The 14826-nt window shown below is 41.4% G+C and overlaps 1 protein-coding gene across 1 annotated transcript in view; it reads left to right on the top strand.

Annotated features, from left to right (window-relative positions):
• Positions 1-14826, top strand: part of OTUD7A (OTU deubiquitinase 7A) — a 374562-nt gene that overhangs the window by 217839 nt on the left and 141897 nt on the right. The window contains exons 3-4 of the mRNA XM_042941241.1: positions 2469-2562; positions 4257-4411. Coding sequence (XP_042797175.1) covers positions 4261-4411 — 151 coding nt within the window. The 5' untranslated portion in view covers positions 2469-2562; positions 4257-4260. The remainder of the gene's footprint in view (positions 1-2468; positions 2563-4256; positions 4412-14826) is intronic.

Below are 14826 nucleotides of genomic sequence, written 5' to 3'. Positions count from 1 at the left end.
AGAGGAGTAATAAAAATACCTATTCAATGCAGAGGATGTTCAACCAAGTGGTTTTTAGAAAAATGCCTAGGCAGGAATCTGGTGTTCAGACAGTTGCCACTGTCCTGCTGGTCTGTGACCAGCTGGCAATGGGCCATCCCCCACAGGGCCTGTTAAGACCCATCTCTGGGGCCACCTGGGTGACTCAGTCGGTTAAGCATCCAACTCTTAATTTCTGCTTAGGTGATGATCTCATACTTCGTGAGTTTGAGCCCTGCATCGGGCTCTGCGCTGACAGCACAGAGCTTGCTTGGGATTCTGTCCACTCCTCTCTCTGCCCCTCCCTTGCTCACTATCTCTCAAAAATAAAAATAATACTTAAAAAAAAAGACTGGTCTCTGAAGCCCTCAGGGAGACAGTGCTGCCCCTCAGCTGTGTACTTCACCCACCGTGGTCTGTCTCATGGGGCTGCTCAGAAGCCAAAGAGTGGTAGATACATACACATGTTAAGACGGCAGAAGGAACCTGAGTTTCATTTCTTATCAGTTTTCACATAGCAGTTGGAAAACTGCTCTTCTCTCTTTTCTGAGACAGTCCAACCCTGGGATATTACAACAGACAGGGTCCTTATTCATGGGGTCAAAGACCTGGGGCCATACAGGCAGTAGTGATGGGACAACTGTGGCACCAAGAGACTGAATCCTGGGCCAACCTTCTATTCCCATGCTGCACCGCCTCTCCTAAGACGAAGTCAGAGTGAGAACAGCTTGGCACACCACTGTTCCCAGGGTGAGACCCTCAGAGGAGTTCTGTCCCACGGCCAAGATGCACAGGAATGAGAAGGATTGCAGAGCCAGGGCATGATCCCCCTGAACTTCACACCAATAGTAGAAGGCAGTATGGGTACATGGGCCCATGAAATGTAGGTTGAGGGACTCAGCAGTGCACTTGAAGAGATGGCATGGGGCAACAGGGTGAGGGTGGCCAAGGTGGCCAGAAGCCTATATCCCCATGGCCCATCTGCCCCTGTCATCACAGTGCCTGAATATGAGGCTTTGGTGGCAGTGGGTGGGGTGGGGTGGGGTGGGGGTATGAGGTTTAAAAAATAAGTCTTCAGGGGATAGGCAGAGTAACTTCTTTTCATGCAAATGGTTATATTTGAATGTGGTTTTAAAAAAGTGTATTTTAAACCCACTCTTTAATCTCTGCATGGAGGACAAGGTACAAAGAAGGAGGTAGTAGGCATAAATCTGCACTCTAACACTAACGAAAGCTTGTCATGGTCACAGCACGGTGGCCTATATGAGTGTAAAAATATTTTGACAGAATTACTCCCAATGACCAAAAGGTGGAAACAACACAGGCATCCAGCTACAGATGAACAGATACACAAAAGGTGGCATATCCATACAATGGAATATTATTCAGCCTTGTTGTGAACTGCATCTGCGTGTCCCCTCAAAATTCATATATGTTGAAGCCCTAACCCCCAATGTGGTATATTAGCAGGCAGGGCCTTCAGGAGGTAATGAGGTCTAGATGAAGTCATGAGGATGGAGCCCCATGATGGTATTAGTGTCCTTGTGAGAAAGAGAGACTAGAGTTCATTTTCTCTAGTGAGTTCTGCTGTGAGAACACAGCAAGAAGGCAAGAAGTAGGCAGTCTGCAAGCCAGGAAGTGGGCCTTCACCAGGCACTGGCTCTGCCGACACCTTGATCTTGGACTTCCCAGCCTCCAGAACAGTGATAAATAAATGTCTCTAGTTTACATCATCCAGTCTGTGGTATTTTGTTTCAGCAGCCCAAAGAGACCAAGACAAGCCTTAAAAAGGAATGAAATTCTGACCTGCTACAACACAGAAGAACCTTGAAGCCATTACCCTTAAGCAAACTAAACCAGTCACAAAAGGACAAGTATTATAGGATCCACTTGTATGATATACCTAGAGTTGTAAGATTCAGAAACAGAAGTAGTACAGTGGTTGCCAGAAGCTGGGGATGGGGGAGAAATGGGGAGTTCATGTTTAATGGGTACAGGGGAAGATGAAAATGTTCTAGAGATAATGGTGGTGATATTTGCACATCAGTGTGAATGGTAATGCCACTGAACTGTTCACTTCAAAAAGGTTAAAATGGTAAATTTCATGTTACATATGTTTTCACAATAAAAAACCAGCTAAGGTTAAATGTATTAACTGGGTGTTGGTAGCAGGATTTAAAACAGCTCTGTACTGTGAAAGGGATACTCATTGAAATATGGATACCTACTAAAATGAAGTAAGTTGAGGTACCCCTTCCCTTGCAGAAGCCACCTGGATGCAGGGGCCGATAGTTGCTAGTAGGCAGGTGCCTGTGGGGCCCAGTCGGGGAGCAGTGGGCTACAGACTGTTGACCATGTCTCAGATGCAGCCTCATGTGACAAGAAGCAAAGCCTTCAGCTCTGTCTGCAATGAAGAATAACATACTCTTATTCTCTGATTTGCCCCCCAGGTGGAAGTGACAGAAGAGGAGCTCCACCAGCCAAGGCTCCAGTACGTGGAGAGAAGGAAGAAGGCAATCTCCTAATTGGTACCATATACATCAGGTCAAATAGTTTTCTTTCTTTCCAGCAACACCAACCAAAAGTTCCACCCAACTAAGAGCCATGTGCAAGATAGTGTAAAAACAGTGAACATCTCTGAGGTCACACATCTCCCTGCCTGATCCCCCATCCTAATAGTCTTGAACCTTAGATGAGCTTACTCCCCCTTACAAATACGCAAAGAGGATCAAAGAGGTTAGACAGCATGTCACATCTCCCCATAGTGGCAGGTCTGGGGCTCAGGTTAGGCCAGCGTGCCTGGCTCCAAAGCAGCAGCAGTTGTCAGAGAACCTGGCCTACAGAGCAGAGCGTCCAAGTGGTGGTTATCTGGAAAGAAGGAAAAGGACACTCAGCAATAGTATGGGATTTGAACTCACCCCACAATGGGTAAAATTAATAGCATACTTAATTATATGCTTACTTTATGCCAGTGTAAAATTTTCCATAGCCTTTTATATCAGTATAACATCTACAGTGGTCTCAGCAAACTTTCTGTAATAGTCCAGATAGTAAATGTTTTTAGTTTTGTGGGCCTTGTGGTCTCTGTGTTAACTGCTCAACTCAGCCATGTGCAAAAGCAACCAGAGACAACATGTAAATGAATGGATGTGACTGTGTTCCAATATAATTTTATTTACAAAAACAGATGGGGGTCACAGGTGGCCCATGGGCCATAACTTGCCCACCCCTTATGTATGCAAACACAGGGATACATTTCCATTTTATCAGCCATGACCAGGTATCCACCAGTGTCCCAGCACCGGTTCACTAGTGTGAGCCTCACATGCCATGTGCTGGTTGCTTTCCTCCAGCAATTGGCTGGTGCCTCTTGTGGTCAGGCTGCAGGATATCTGTTGTACCTTTCTAACCAGGATTATCCCACCTGGGAAATCTAGCATCCTTATGAATTTTGTTCGGCTGTTACTGTGACTGTCATGGTTCTTGGAGAGATGACAGATAGCTTAGCAGACATCTCAGCAAGTTTGGTATTTCAGTCAACTCTGGATTGTGTGGACTCCTTCCTAAGAGCCAAGTGGGGGGTGAGAGCTGAGGGGGTGGGTTGGCACACTGATAAAGCCTGTAATTGGGATATGGTGGGTGACACAGTTACATTGTGGAAGTGTTACATGTTTGAGTAACTTGGAAGAGGATTGGAAATCAAGAGTAACTCCAGATTAATCAACGTGTACTTAGGGGGTTGATTTTTTTTAAGTTCTTATTTATTTATTTTGAAAGAGATGCAGACAGCACAAGTAGGGGAGGGGCAGAGGGAGAGGAAGAGAGAATCCTAGCAGGCTCCACGCTGCTACCGCAGAGCCCAGCGTGAGGACTGTGAGATCATGAACTGAGCCAAAGAGTCGGACGCTCAACCAACTGAGCCACCCAGGAGCCCCAGGTGTTTGATTTTTTGTAAAGAATCTACTCTATCTTCTTTTCAACCAGCTGTCATTGGAGGTAACAGATCATAAGGTCAGAAACACTTTAGTTCATAATGCCCCCCCTTCTCTCATAGGGCACACTCAGAGGGATGAAACTTGGATTTGAGTTTTATTCAGTGTCCTACATGAAGAATGGAGCAGTTATCCCAAACAGGCAGAAATGGCTTCTCTCCATTCTCTGTGTGTTCTCACTCACGTGCACTTTTGCTACTTACATCCCCACTTACAGCACTGTGGCTTCCCTCTTCTTTCTTGCAGATGGATGGTTTCTAGCCTGCTTCCAAACCCCACCTCGGCTGAGTGTTGGGCAGCCCTTCTACATGATCCTATGACTCTTGATATGGACGCAGTCCTGTCAGACTTTGTTCGGTCCACGGGGGCAGAACCTGGTCTGGCCAGAGACCTGCTGGAAGGTAAGCTGGCCTCCTCATCCCACGCCACTCTCTTGGCCCTAACTACCTTGCAACCCGGTGACAAAAGATAAGAAGATTTTTGTTGCCTGACAATGGTTGTACCTGGATTCTTAAAAAAAGGTGGGGGGGGGGGGGTGATGAAATTATTTTTGTTATTCTTGGCTTTATTTTGAGTATGGAATAGATTACTCAATTCTACAGTAACAGTGCAAAAGGCATTATTAGTTCGGCTTTGCTTTGCATTAAAGCTTAAAGATATTGAATCAATTTATCAGAAATCACTTTTTTTAAAGGAACTATATTCAATAGAGCAGAAATATATTCCATAGAGCAGAAATAATAGAACATTCAAGAAAACATTTTATTGGAGGCCTGAGCATTTCTTTTTTAAAAAATTTTTGACGTTTATTTATTATTGAGAAACAGAGAGACACAGAGCGTGAGCAGGGGAAGGGGAGAGAGAGGGGAAGACACAGAATCTGAAGTAGGCTCCAGGCTCTGAGCTGTCAGCACAGAGCCCAACACAGGGCTCAAACTCACAAACTGTGAGATCATGACCTGAGCCGAAGTTGGTTGCCTAACCAACGGAGCCACACAGGCACCCTAAGACCTGAACATTTCTCATCTCTATCTTCACTGAGACAAAAATACTTTAGGCCAAAGTTTTTGATGAATAAAAACCACCTAGCAGCCAGTAAAATAGGTGGTAATAATTCATACGCAAGAAGGCAGAATTCATCAAGCCATACATGTAGGTATCATTTGTTACATGAAAAATGTGCAATTTCTGTCTCAAGCTCTAAAATGGATTTACTTTGTGTATTTTGAAAATCTCTGTGGTGTGTGTGTGTGTGTGTGTGTGTGTGTGTGTGTGTGTGTGTGTGTTTGGCGGGGTAAAAGGTGGGAAGAGCCTGTTATAATTCCTCAGAACAAACAAATGCGTGAGAGAATTTTTAAATGATTACCCTTGGCTTCAAATGTATAAGCCACTGTTTATGGAATTATCTAAGACTTGGTTAAGTATCATAAATCACTGTCATCCCTTAATTCACTTAGGAAATGATGTGGATTACTCTACATTTGTGGGAATGGTGGAGGTTACCACTCAATCCTAGTGAAAATTAAAAGCCAGCTCTTCAAGGGTTCTGAGAAAATGGCAATAGGGAAGCAGCAACAGTGCAATTTTTAACTTTCCCTGAAGCTCCCAGAATGTCAGACAAACTCAGAGTTCAGAATAAAATATGCTTACTGAACATTTATGACATACATACATCAAAGTGCGATTTTCACCTCCCAGTAGTCACATCCTCTCCCTGCATTTCCGTTGTTCTGAAGTAAGCAGCAGTGCAAAGAGGCAGGTTCAGAATGAGGTTGGCAGCGAGAGCTGGGGCCAAATCCAGATCCAGCCACTTACTGCCTGTGACACATAGGGCAGATTATTTTCTTCCCTTAACCTCAGTTTTTTCTGTATATTGAGACTAACCCACCTTCCAGGGTGATTACACGCATTAGAAGCTGTGATGTCAAATGCTTAGTAGAGTGACCTGTGTGTAGCAGAGGCTCAAAAAACAGTTGAAAAAAAACAAACAAACAAACAAACAAAAACAGTTGGAGAAGATCCCCTTTGACATTGCAGCCTCGGTAACTGGGACTGACATTGTGCTTAATATCTAGACAGCCTTAAATAGAAAATGAGAATTGTCAGCTTTTTTCTTCCTTAATTTTATCTTTATTTTATTTAAAAGATAAAATTGACCTTTTGGTCAATTTTGAAAAATTGACCTTTTGGGGTGCAATTCTAAGAATTTTAACACATGCATAGATTTATTTTTTTAAGTTTATTTACTTTGAGAGAGAGACAGAAACAGACTGAGGGAGGGACAGAGAGAAAGGGAGAAAGAGAAACCCCAAGCAAGATCTGCACTGTCAGTGCAGAGAACAATGCGGGGCCCAAACCCACAAAATGTAGTATCATGACTTGAGCTGAAATCAAGAGTCAGAAACTTAACCAACTGAGCCACCCAAGTGCCCCAACATGCATAGATTTATGTTACTATTACCACTCTCAGATGAGAGAATCAACTCATTCCCCACCCCCAGTCCACCCTTCTGCTCTGTTTGACGGCCATGCCCTCTCCCTCCCTATCCACTGGCAGCCACTGCTCTGTTTCCTGTCATGTTAGCTTTGTCTCTTTTAAGAGTGCCATAGAAATGGCGTCACATAAAACCTAATCTTTTGAAACTGGGTCTGTTCACTCAGCATAATTATTTTGAGATTCATCCAAGTTGTGTGTGGAGTTTGTCCCTCTCTATTGCTAAGTGCTACCCATTCTAGAAATGAACCACAGTTTGCTTTCCAGTCACCTGTGCAAGGGCATTTCAGCTGCTTCCCATTTGGGGCAGTTATGACTAGAGCTGCTATAAACATCTGAGAACTGGGGTTTTTGTGAACATAGTTGAAATTTTTCCAGGGTGAACACAGAGAAGTGGGGTTTGCTGGTTCATATGGTAACTGTATGTTTAGATTTAAAAGAACTTGCCGAGCTGTTTTCCAGAGTGCTGAACCATTTTGCATTTCCACCAGCAATGGTATTTCTTTTTTCATTATCATTATTTTCATGATTTTCATGGGTGTGTATGGATATTTCCCTATCACTTTAGTTTTCATTCCCCCACTGACCAATGATGTTCAGTTTTTTGTTATTATTTTCTATCTGTATCTTCTCTTTGAAGTGTTCATTCAGTTGTTTGGCCTATTTCTAAATGGAGTTATTTGATTTCTTACAGTGGAATTTTGAGAGTTCTGTATATATTCCGTGAATATCATCCTTTGTCAGAGATGAGATTTGCAAATATTCTCCGCCAGTCTGCGCTTGAATTTTTATCCTCTTGACAGTTTCTTTTGCAGAGCAAAAGTTTTTAATCTTGACGAAGTCCAATTTATTTTTTTCTTGCATAGGTGACATTTCAGGTGACATGTCTAAGAGCTTTTGCATGACAGTCATGAAGATTTTCTCCTAGATAGTTTCTTAAAAGTTTTATACTTTATGGGCACCTGGGTGGCTCAGTCGGTTAAGAATCCGACTTTGGCTCAGGTCATCATCTCTCAGTCTATGGGTTCAAGCCCCGCATCAGGCTCTGTGCTGACAGCTCAGAGCCTGGAGCCTGCTTCCCATTCTGTGTCTCCCTCTCTCTCTGCTCCTCCTCTGCTCGTGCTCTGTCTCTCTCCCTCTCTCTTTCTCTAAAAACAAATAAACATTTTTAAAAAATTATAAAAGTTTTATACTTTAGGTCTCCAACTCATTTTGAGTGGATTTTTGTATGACGTGAGATTTGGGCGAGAATTCATTTGTATACATATGGAAGTCCATTTGTTTCAACACCATTTGTTGAAAAGCTTATCCTTCCTCCTCTGTTGAATTGCCTTGGTGCATTTGTCAAAAACCAACTAAATGTATCTGTGGGAAGCTATTTCTTGATGCTGATTGTGTTCCATTGATCAACATTTCTATTCTTCTGCCCGTACTTTGCCATCTTGATTAGTATAGCTTTGTGGTGAGTCTTAAAATCAGCATGATTCTTCCAACCTTATTTTTCTTTTTCAAAAGCATTTCAACTATTCTATTACCTTTGACTTTCCATATAAATATGAGCATTAGCTTATGTCTGTTTATAAAATTTCCTGCTGGGATTTTGATTGGAATTATGTTAAATCTGTAAATCCTATGTTTTGCCTTACACTCTATGAAGTCAGCATAGCGATACTTTACATTTATGTAGGACTTCTTTGTTTTCTTTCATCCACATTTTGTAATTTTTAGCCTATAAATCCTATATGTGTTTGTTAGATTTATATATAGGCCTTTTTTTGAGGTACTGTAAATGGTATTTTTTTAATTTCAGTTTCTAATTGTTCATTGCTAGTATCGAAAAATATAACCGATTTTTGTGTGTTGCCCTTGTATCCTACAATCTTTATAAATTCAATTATTTGTTCTAGGGTATATGTGTATGTGTACACCCTCATGCATGGGTGTGTGTGTGTGTGTGTGTGTGTGTGTGCATGCATGTGTATATTCCTTTGGATTTTCTACATAGGCAGTCATGTTATCTCTGAATAGGGGGAGTTTTATTTATTCCTTTCAAATATGTATGCCTTTTGTTTATTTTTCTTGTATTATTGCATTGGCTGGAACTTCCAGGAAAAGGTTGAATGGTAATGGTGAAAGAGAGCATCCTTGCCTTGTTCTTGATCTTAGGGGGGGGAGCAGTCCCCCATCAGTCTTTCATCATTATGTAAAATAGCTGTAGGTTCTTGTAGATAGTTCTTCATAAGGTGGAGGAAAGTCTTTTCTGTTCATAGTTTGCTGAGAGTTTTATCGTGAGTACATGTTAACTTTTTCAAATGCATTTTCTACACAATTGATATGATCCAGTGTTTTTTCCTTCTTTAAACTGCTAATAAAATAGATTATACTGATTGCCTTCTAATACTAAAGCAGGCTGTCAGCCATTATTTAAAAATTTTTCTTTTTTAAAAAATTTTTAAATGTTTTATTTTTATTTTTGAGACAGAGAGAGACAGAGCATGAATGGGGGAGGGTCAGAGAGAGAGGGAGACACAGAATCTGAAACAGGCTCCAGGCTCTGAGCTGTCAGCACAGAGCCTGATGCGGGGCTCGAACTCAGGAGCTGTGAGATCATGACCTGAGCCAAAGTCAGATGCCCAACCGACTGAGCCACCCAGGTGCCCCTATTTAAAGATTTTTCTAATCCACATTTTTCTCTTCTCCTGAGACTCAGCTGATACGAGTGTTAGAATTTACTACCATTCTCAATTCACTGCAGTTCTATTCACTTTCTTTCTCAATCTTACATCTATTATTCCGATTAGATTATTTCTGTTGCTCTGTTTATATATTTACTATTTCCTTTGTCATCTCTATTCTGTTATTGAACCCATCCAATGAATTATGTTGTTTGGGTTGTTGAAACTTTTTTTATTTCTTTTTTTAATGTTTATTTATTTATTTTTGAGAGAGAGAGAGAGAGAGAGCAAGAGCAAGCAGGGGAGGGACAGAGAGAGAGAAGGAGACACAGAATCCAAAGCAGGTTCCTGGCTCTGAGCTGTCAGCACAGAGCCTGATGCAGGGCTCAAACTCATGCAACTGTGAGATCATGACCTGAGCTGAAGTCAGACACTTAACCAACTGAGCCACCCAGATGCCCCCCAATTTTTTTTATTTCTAACATTTCCACTTGATTCTTCTTTATATCTTCCATTTATTTTCTGAGGCTCTGTATTTTTTCTCCTGTTGTAAAACATGTACAATAACCACTCTGTAGTCTTTCTCAAATAATTCCAATAACAATTTCATTTCAGTATTGCTGTTGAGATGTCTCTGGGTTTTGTTTTGTTTTGTTTTGTTTTGTTTTGTTTTGTTTTTGCATATGAGTAAATTTGGATTGACATTATGAAGATTATGTTTTGAGACTGTGGCTATTGTTTAAACTTATGGTACATGTTATTTTTGTTTTAGAAGGCAATTGCCCCAATTGAGTTCAGATCAGAAGTTCCAGGTTCCCCAAGACTTTGGTGAATTGCAACTCCAAGGTCAACTTTAGTTGACCAGTAGCCAGTCTGCATCCTAGGCAGGAGTCTGTCCCATATTTCACTACTCAAAGACTCTGGAATCTATTTATAGTCAGATCCATACATGTACAGCTCAGGGTTAAACCCAAGCATTCAGGAACAACTTTAAGGGGTTGTTTTCCCAAATTCCTGCCTCGTTGTAATCTCCTCAATAGTTCTGGATCCCTGGGACTCTACTCTTCCAGTCTTCTAGCAAGCTGGAGCTTTGTTTACCCCCACATTTCTACACACTTGATTCGACTGTGCTTATATCTGAGCTAAGCAATAAGAATCCAGAAAGAGAAGAAAGCTGTGGGGTTCACCTCTGGGAACCAAAACTCTTGTGATTAAAAAGGATTTCTCTGCCTCCCTCGTTTTTTTTCCTGCCATCCTCCATTGCTGCCACAAAATTGCTTGAGGTCTGTAGCACTAGAGAACTGAGAAAAAATTTTTAAAAGATAAATTAAGGGTTTCTACACACTCTGTGAACATTAGAGATCCCTTTTCTGTTTTGGGGGCCAGAGCTAGATGGCCTTGCCTGGAGCTAATGCCCATTTCTGAGTTTGAGGCTGCAGTGGGTTCTTACTGGGGAGACTTCAACTCACTACCAGTTCTGGGGTACTTTGAGCTATTGCTTCTTCCTCATTCTGCCAGCTCTCACATGTACCTCTGAGTCCCCAGCCACTGCTCCTTGCAGTCTTTCCTGGTGTCATTCTGCTCTCAGCAGGAGAAATGGGGTTCCATGTCCTTCCTGAGGCTCACCCAGGATGGAACCTGTCTGCTGTCTTTACCATTGGGAAGACTATGGTTACATATGTATGTTGGATTCTTTCAGAGTTGTTTGGGTCAAGATTTTTCTCAAAGCTAGTGTTTCAAAGAATAAAATATTTTCCTTGTGATCTTTTGAAGGGTAAAACCTCACAGTGATAGCAGAAGCTCAGTGAAAAGGTCCATGGGCCCTCTCTGTACTATTTTTTAAACTTCTTGTGAGTGTTTTTAATTAATTTATTTCAAAATAAAAAAGTTTAAAACACACATACAGTGATGAGAATCACAATAGAGCAGAGGACAGCCAGTGAGAAAGAATAGCATAGATTGATCAAGTCCCTGGCAACAAAAAAGACAGGAGAGGGACAGCAGAATACAGAGAGAGAAGGACAGAGAATGCACCCTGATCTGCCTCCAGGTGAAAGTGCATCCATATCTGGCTGTCTGGTTCCTACATAGTCACCTTTTGAGCATTGGCAAACTGGTCCTTCTGAAATAAGTTCAGGTTGAATGATTCCGTTTCCCCAAATCCTTTGATATCCCCTATTACCTATAGAATAAACTCCCCCACATGGAACTCAATTCCTTTCAGCCTTTTCCCTATTCCATCCCTTCTGTCTCATCTCTGGTGCAGTTTTTCACCACCCTTTTCCCCAGAAACACCATCCACCTCTGTGCTTCAGCTTCAGCTCAGTTCCTGTGCTCCTGTGCTGCCCACTCGCTCTATACACACTCTGGCTCACTGTTGAGATTCTGCTTCTCTTCCAAGTTGGTGTATGAGTGCCATGACATCAGGAACCAAAGCATGTTTTGCTCACTGTGTTCCCCTAACACCCAGTACCTGCCAGTCCCCCAGGACGATCTGGCTGCTGGGCATACATCAATGAGCATCCAGACAAAAATCGTCATCCTCATGGAGACAGACAGTAAGTAGCATAAATAAGTTATATAGTATTTTAGTGCTTAGTTCCATGGAGAAAACTATATCAAGAGGAGGAGGTAGGGAGTGTAGATGTAGGTATAGTTTTTAATTAGGGTTGTCAGAGAAGGCATCACAAATAAAAAATGGGATCTGAGCAAAGACTTTGGCATAAGAGAATAACCATGTGGCTATCTGGAGGAAGAAATTTCTAGGAAGAGTTGGAATTAATTGGGCATTCCTTGCCAGTCCTCAAACCTTTGTAGACTTCTACTGCAACACTTACTTGGTTTTGTCTTATTTTATAATTAATCACATACTTATTTTCTCATTAGATTAAAAGTTCTTAAAATCAAAGACAATAACACTGACAATGTAGTTAGCATTTACGTTTCATTGTTATATGCCAGACACAAGGCTCTTTAAATGTGATGTCTCATTTAATCCACACAATGAATTAGAAAAAGATTTCTAATTTTATACTCAAGAAAACTGAAGCCAAGAAAACTTCCTGAAATTATACATCCAGAACACAGCACAACCAGCATTTGAACCCAATTGTATCACTCAATGCCAGGTTCTTTCTGCAAAGCCGGGTCACCTATCATTCATCTTCATGCCCACTGTCCTTCTAGTACTTTGTATTGTTATGTGCACTCAAAAGAGTTTAATCACTGAAGGGTGTTTTAGTAAGGGTTTTATGATGTAGCTAATTAGCTTTTCAAATAAAATACTACTTTAATAGACCACAAAAACTATTTAAAAAATAGAACTAATAGCTAACTAATCAGGTGCCAAACACTGTCTGGCCACTTTAAATATCTTAAAAGCTAGTTAAAAAGATTTTTGAGTGAGAAGTCAAACACATGAGTTTATGAAGTGTCAGTTCCCTTCTTAAAGACAAGCAACTTTCACACTTTTATAATAACTGTGAATTTTAGGCCTTGCGGCTCTACCCAGGTATTCTTTCAGTGTACCCAGGCCTCACTTCTGTTGCTACCCATAGAAAAAACTCCTCAAACAGCCAAGTTGCATTTAGGAAGAATATTAACTGGAAATTAACACCTCACATGTCCCTAGTATAATCTTTCAGAATCCTTGTGGAAATTGCAAAGTTAAGGAAAATAATGGCAACTAAGTTGAATTGTATTCTCCAAAATATATATATGGAAGTTGTCCACATATTTTAAGATGCATGTATATTTACCAATTGAGTTGATAATTTGAGAACTAAAGTACTTAGAGTTGTTTACGGATCAATATAACCCTCTTTTGCAGTCCTGGGCCCATTAGATTTGAAGTATATATGGTCTGGAATTTTGCATGTGGCTTGCTTGCTTGGTCCAGCTTGCACAGACAGGTAGCTCCAAAAACTTACCAGTCATATTGACAGGCTATTCCATTAACACTGACATTTGGCCTTTGAAAATTTTCCCACAGTTGGGGACATCAGCTTCTGACTTGAATAATTACAATAATGCCCCAAAGAGTGCACCCAAAAATGGGGGAGGGGATGGAGGCAACTGAGAGAAGAATGCATTTAGTAAAATTTCACATTAGCCCATCAGTGGGTCATGGGATCCATCCACAACAAACCCACATGGTTGCCTGTAGAGCATTCAACAGAGTGGGTGAGATGAAATCAGAAGTGGTAGATCAGAGGCCAGAGGAGCCAAAGGGGCCTCTACCTGGAGACTGTCCAATTGCCATCACTGACCCAGGACTTAAACACACGGGAAACTGAGGTAGGCTCCAGAATGGTCACTCTTTTAGTTAAAATGAGAAATAAAAATGTTTCAAGGCCAGATATCCCAGGTATATGTAACCAGAGCATTCTTTCTCTGAAGTCAAGCTAAATCTGAAGTCCACTCTTGAGCACATGCTATCTGATTTACCAGAATTCACTGCTGTAACTTTTTCAGGTTTGCATGATTAGAGAGCTTGAGGGGGATCAGCCTTGGGAGGAATGAAAAAGTGGGCCTCGTGACTATAAATCCTAAGCAGAAGTTAGAGAAGAAGGTCTGATGGGCTCATACCAGTGAGTCTAGAAATGCTGTCATGAAAACACTTGCTGCTCTCCCTACTGTCCTGTTCCACTGGGGACAGCTCTACCATTGGACTAGACGTATTTGAAATAATATAGCCAAAAATAAAAAATCCTGTTCAGGATCAGACTTCCAAGATGCCTCCTCTGGCTTGGCCCATTTAGGAAGACACATTCTCTCTTTAGATAGGTGAGTGGATTTAAATACTCTTGAAAACAAACAGATCCATTGCAACCATGTGTGTGGAGTTTCCTTTTGGGATGCTAATCAGTTAAGTAGATCTTATTTCTCCCATTTCCTTTCCCCTAGGGTAGATTGTAACCCCAAGTACCACCATCGGCCTATTTTATTGGCTTCACTCAAGAGGCTATTTCATCTCGGCTACTTGAAATTAAATGTTTGCCCTCTGAAAAGCCAACCACATCCCTGGTAGTCTTTCTTAATGGATGTCTCCACATAGTCTTTCCCATGCCTCTACCTTTCTGCATTCTTCCACCTTGCCTCTCTGATAAGCATATTCCTACAGGGTCCTCAGCCCAGTGCAGTCAGTAATGTGCACTAAAATTAGTTGTGTTGAAGAGGGGAGGGTCAAGAGAACAACATCCTCTGATAGAAGATCCTCTAATGTTGTGGCTCAGCATTAGAATCAAATAAGATAAAAAGTATCTGTGCAAACCAAAATCAATTAAATTTTTTTTTGATTAGGCAAGAAAGGGGAGGCTGCTACATATTAAGAACTCCCACTTAAGCATAAAAAAGGATGTGGTCAGTCTGCAATCACGTATTCAGGGCCTCTGATCTGGATGTTGGAGAACAAGGGACCCTGCCCTCAAGTACTAAAGAACCCCTGCTATCACAGTCAGGTATCTGGCCAAAATGAGGGGTCTGAGAGGAGAACCCAGGCATGCTTAGGATGGTCTAAGATGATACCAAAGGTTGCTGAGGCTCACAGGTGGAACTGGAATTTTCTTTTCTTTTTTTTTTTTTATAATTTTTTTTAACGTTTATTTATTTTTTTTGAGACAAAGAGAGACAGAGCATGAACGGGGGA

The sequence above is a fragment of the Panthera leo genome, chromosome B3, assembly GCF_018350215.1.
Source record: "Panthera leo isolate Ple1 chromosome B3, P.leo_Ple1_pat1.1, whole genome shotgun sequence".
Lineage (NCBI taxonomy): Eukaryota > Metazoa > Chordata > Mammalia > Carnivora > Felidae > Panthera > Panthera leo.
This window is presented reverse-complemented; position numbering and strand designations above follow the sequence as displayed.